The 5,929-nt window shown below is 30.1% G+C and overlaps 1 protein-coding gene across 1 annotated transcript; it reads right to left on the minus strand.

Moving 5' to 3' along the window:
- Nucleotides 1-1,335: 1,335 nt before the first annotated feature.
- Nucleotides 1,336-1,704, minus strand: LOC105126046 (B3 domain-containing transcription factor NGA4-like). Its single transcript, XM_011026773.1, has one exon. The coding sequence runs from the start codon at nucleotides 1,702-1,704 to the stop codon at nucleotides 1,336-1,338; it is 369 nt and encodes a 122-aa protein (XP_011025075.1).
- Between the last annotated feature and the right edge of the window lie 4,225 nt (nucleotides 1,705-5,929).

Here is a 5,929-nt window from a genome sequence, read left to right on the forward strand (position 1 = left end):
TAGTGAATCTAAAATTGAGTTACAAATGTGAGGTCATGGGATAAGCACTCATGTACATGTTTATAAAAATCATGAGATAATGAAAATTATAAACACCAATATTGTTCTTCACATTTATAGATGCAAAATTCTTTGACAGTCTTGTTTTTTAATATTAATTATGTTGACTATTTTTGTTATTGCATTGTGTAAATTTACTCTTGCGAAATCCAACCCCGCAGCAACCCAAGACCCGGCCAAGTGTAAAGAAAGGTTAATTTAGAGTGAACTTGTTTGATTTTGTTGATTTGGTGGATGAATTAAAATTTAATTTAAATTTTTATTGTTTTAAAACAGTATTTTAACTTTTTTTCTTAAAAAAATTATAATTAACCTCAATTGTATTCTTATACTGATTCGGACTCCAAATCAAGTTTGGTAACTTTATTTTTGGTATTTTTATTGAACCTATATTTGAGATGTATTAAAAATATATTTGACATGAAAAAATATTAAATTAATTTTTTTTTAATATTTTTGATAGTTTTGATATACTAATATAAAATATTAAATAAAAATCTAAAAATATTATTTTTATATATTTTAAAATAAAAATTAGTTTTAGACTCAGTTAATAACACTTATTTGTTATCGATTGACCAGAGTCATCAGACTATAGTTTTGAAATCCAGCTTGATGGGTCGATACGGGATCCGGTTAACCCGAGACTAGAATCATGTCATGTTGAAGAAAAAATATTGTAAGAAAAAATCCATTATGACTCGGCGAGTTGATCCAGTGACCAGATTGCAATCCGTTAATTTTGTTTTATTAAAAAAATATTATTTTAATTTTTTAAAAAATTAACCTGAATAATCTAATGACTCAATTAAAATTCAGTAATCCAAACAAAACTTAGAATTCGAGTCTTGATCCATGCCGGGTCTGAAAAAGCATAATACTGAGTGCCGCACGTGCATTTTCTGGTATCACTATAGTTTGTCAACTGTATATAAGATTTTTACATCCATGCCCAAAAGGAAAGGCATAACCAGCAGCCGACGCATCCTTGATAAGCGAAGGAAAAGCAATAAAAGGAACCGCTGCCTTACCAGAAATCAAGAGCTGTAATGAAAGTTTTTTGGCAGCTTGAACACAAGCAGAGACTGTAAGAAGCTACAATAAGGCCAAGCAGCAGGGCCTCCTTAACAAAACATCAGCACAAATTAATGCACACCGGTACCTAGCTAGCCTTCCATGAGATAGAAGCTAGTATTTACTTGTAAAAGGGCTCGAGCCCAACCCTTGAATTAGTATATTTAGCTTGTATTCGATCGAGAACCAAGCATCACCAAGTTATGGAGCTCGAATTGGAGAGTGGCCAAAAACAGAGCCAAAAATCTTGACTTGTTTCGCGACCCGAACCTTGCAAACATGTGTTGCTGCCCTGCATTTGTTCTTCAGCTTGTAAAACGCGACCTTGTCACCAGCTTTAAGATTCTTGCATGCAACGAATGCAAGCCATCCCCTTGTAAGAACTGGTTTGGGATGCCTTGTCCTGCGAGTGGAACATTTGAAGGCCCAGACACAGCCACTTTCATCCATAGCTTGAAACTCTACAGCACGATCACCATTAAAAGATGGGAGAGAGCTGAGATACTTGGTTGGCACCGAGAGTCTCTTTTGGACATCCGTCTTGCTAAGTATCTTTGCGAAGTTTTCCATTAGCTCGTTTTTTAAGCCAAGTGAATATCTTATCAGAATGGCCTCTAAGTTGGGTTTGGTTGGAATTTATATGGTCTCGAGCTCATTAAATTTTGCACGAATTTGCCATCGAGCGATTTGCAAGTGAAAGAGACCGGAGCCGTGCGAGTCTTTGTATGGATGTGGTAAGATCGAGGAAAGAGGGGAGAAGAAATAATTTAAAAATAAATCGTACGACATTTTGTCCTGACCCTTTATGGTACCAAAAAGTGATTTCAGAACCAATCAATCACGTTTTACGTGGCATTCCACGTTGTCTGGGACATGAATCTGCGTTCACCTGGTTAGCTGTAAACCAAGGGTACCATGCGGGCAGCATCCATATGTTTCCAGAAGTTACTTTCTTATATTATTATTGTTTTAGCACATCTTTCCAAGTTAATTATAACGTAGGGTCCAGATTTTAACGTATAAGTAATACCCTGTCTTTCAAAATTTAAATTAATAAATAAAATTTTAAAAATAATTTTATATTATTCTTTACTATACTATAATAGTTAACATATAAACTTGTCCAGAGATATCATATTGAATAAAAATTATCTTAATCCTTGTTTGGGACAAATCTGGTATGATGGAATTCATTTATACTTTTTTTTCTATTTAAAATAAAACAAAAATAAACATTGTGATTTTACTTGTTTATCAAACAATTAAGGAAAATAGTACAAAACGTTGGGTTTTCCTTAGGGAAGCTTTTCAACCTGCTGTTTTCATGTTTACTGTTTCATTATAACTTTTTTCATGTAAATGTCTTCCATCCACCTTTTGGCTTTCTTCTCCACAGTGAATTTGTTTAATGATTTTATTGTGCATGAGAGCCAATGATATTGAGTGGAGTCACTAAAGATGGTAGGCCTAGGCCTCGGACTTACGAGCTCTGAATTGGTTATCTAGAGAAAATCTAAGCAAATCCCACCCGAATAAATGGGATTTAACTTTATGTAAATTGTCAAATTTTAACAGTCGGATTGATTTCAGCAACCAGGTTTTGGCCTGAGAATTTATTAAAGTTAGGTTAAAATATTTTACAAGAAAACAATTTTTAGATTTTTCATATTTGTTTCTAGAAAATATTTTTCTTTGTTTATTGCTTGAAAAATATTTTATAAAAAAATAGTCAATGAAAATATTTTACAATCAACATTTAAACTTAACTTATCTACTAAAAATTATTTTCAAACTTCTGATCTTTTGATCATTAAAGTTCTAATATCATGTTAAAAAATCAATTCAATTTAATAATTTAAATTATTAAATGATATCACATAATATAATTTATAGCATTCCCTAACAAGCACTATCATTAGCACTACTATTTCCTCCCCTTTCATCATCATCTCTTCACCATTTCATCTCTTTTTATTACCATTATTATCTCACCACCACCTCATCTCTCTCCATTATAACTATTATTTCATCATCATCTCCTTCATTTTCATGACCATTATTATTTATACTATAAAAAAATTAAAAAAAAAGTTAAAAAAATATTGATAATAAAAAAATCAACGAGATAATTTTTTATGGTAGTATTTCATTGTTGTTTTTGTCATTGTGTAAAACACTGGCGAAACTTCATAATACATTGATGAAATATACTGTCAGCATTTTCTAATGTTTTTTATAGTACTTCTTTACCACTACAATCATCTCACAATCACCACTACTATTATTTCACCATTACATCTTTCATCATTATTATTAAAAAAATATTTTATTTAAAATAAATTAGTCCATGATGTATTTAAAATTAACTTTGGCCTCTCTTTGAGATTCAAAACTCCAAGGGAATACATTATTCCATCTAATTAGCATAAATATTCTATTCTTTAATAATTTTTTTGTTATCATTTATTTTATTTAATGGAGAACCCTTACATAAGAGTAAATCTTAGAATTCATAAGCATATAAATATTAAAGAACTATCTTAATCTAAAAACTTAAGCTATTAGATGAGGTTCTAAAATATGATTTATATTATTTTTTAATATATCTTTTCAAGTATAAGCTCACATTGACTTGTACTTAATTTCTCTCAAATAAATAAGAATGGTGAGATTTAAACTCGTGATCGTTTGATCATTAAGTTTTTGATATTATGCTAAAAAATCATTTTGACGCAATAGTTTAATATATTATTATTTAACACACCCTCTCAAATAAAAATTATTTAAACTTGAAATTTTAATAAATTCACACTACTTTATACTCAATTTATTATCTTGAATATACTAGAAATTAAATCTAAAACATATACTTTTGAACTACATATATTCATTAAAGCACTTAATCACAAACAGAAATCCATAAAATTATACACCAAGACACCTTAATCCAAGAACTTAACCACTAAGGCAAATTAGTGTTTGTAGGTCTCATTATGATGAGTACATGACAACAATAAATGTTGAATTAAATTTTACTTTATGGTTAGGATTAAGGCAATAAAATCATAAATTGGATTAACCATCTAATTATAAATACTTTGGGACAAAGGTTTTTAATAACCTTGATTGTATTTTGAGTGCAATCTTTCAACTTTTAACTAAAATTAATGAAATGGTTTAGAGACATATAAATTTATTAGTTAAAAAAACTTATGGAACAACTAATCCATCAATCTGCTTTTTGGTTTTTATTCACTTAATTCATTAAATTTTGTTATTCAAAATGAAGAATCTAATATTGTTAGATGAGATCTTTAAAATGATTTTATATACTTTAATACATATTTTTAAAATGAAAATCTTTTGACCTTTAAAATTATACAAACCCAAAATTATCTCCTGCTGATTTTTTATTTAATTAAAAAAATAAAGAAATAAAACTATAATTTGTGAATATATGATTGTTAGCATTCAAATACCAAGTCAAAGAAATATATTCATTCTTAACTCTCTTGAATAAAGTATTGTTAAATATTGTACTCTAGTAACAATTTGTTTAAATTTAGTGAACCAGTCAACATCGTTGAATTTTTAAATTACTTTAAAAAGCTTTAGGAGTTTGTTAATTCAGAAGAACAATATTACTAAGTAGAACTGTTTAGTATCTGTTTTATTAAGCTTTATTTTCAAAACCCTTTTACAATACATGTAATCTTTGATTACATGAGATTAAATAATTGAATCCGCAAATGTTTCTTGAATTTAGAAATAGCATAGTGTTTGTTTTGTGGATGAAATTATTTTTTAAAGTTTTTTTCAAATTATTTTTTATTTAAAAAGATATTAAATTGATTGTTTTTGGTGTTTTTTTAATGATTTTGATATTTTATATCAAAAAAAAAAAAACTGAAAAAAATATCATTTTAATAGAATTTCAATTAAAAACACTTTATACTATATTACCAAACAAACATTAAAGTATTCCATCGATGAACAACAAACACAAGTGAAAATATATATTTCACACCATTTAAAGTCATGATAAGAACTGAAACCCTCAATTCAGCTGACCATAAAATGCCTTCTCAAAAACCAGTGAGATCCTACTCATTTTTTCTGATAAGCAAAAACAGATAGCGCCATGATCAGTAGGCCAACAAAGGAACCCAAGATTCACAGATCAACAGATACAGAACATAAAAGAAAATGAAAGAAAACCAAGCAAAGATTTCAAGGAAACAGTGACATCTTGCTGATATTAACATCTGGGTGGCTTCCTACACTTGGAACTCAGAGCAGTAGTTTTGCATTTGCAACGTTACCAAGACTTTTGAATGTCGTATTACATCTCATTTTCCAACAAAAAGACAAATAAGTCACATTGTATGGGTCCTATGCAAGGCTAAGCTTGGGAAAGGAACCTTTCTTTCTCTGACGAACTAGAATCAATCTAATCTTATCCAAATTAACCCTTGAAATTGACCTTTAAAAATGCTTTGCAATTGTCCCTTCTAGGACTCATGCATCGACTAAAATGGTTCTTGATTTCCCTTGGGGTTCTGCGACGTGGGTCGAGCAGGTTGGAAAATTGTGTTGGTGGGTGGCCATGAACAAATACGCGATGTGTGATCATGGCTTTCGTCATAAACGGAAGCTTCAATCACAACGTGGGTGTCGTCCTCTTTCCCTTTCTCCCACTAGCAACCGACCCTGAGCCACATTTCAAACTCTTCATCCAATTGTTGCCCAACTTTCTCCTTGTGGTCGGTCAGGCAAAGTGTTTTCTCCAACGCAG

Source organism: Populus euphratica, unplaced genomic scaffold (assembly GCF_000495115.2).
Source record: "Populus euphratica unplaced genomic scaffold, PopEup_1.0 scaffold44.1, whole genome shotgun sequence".
Lineage (NCBI taxonomy): Eukaryota > Viridiplantae > Streptophyta > Magnoliopsida > Malpighiales > Salicaceae > Populus > Populus euphratica.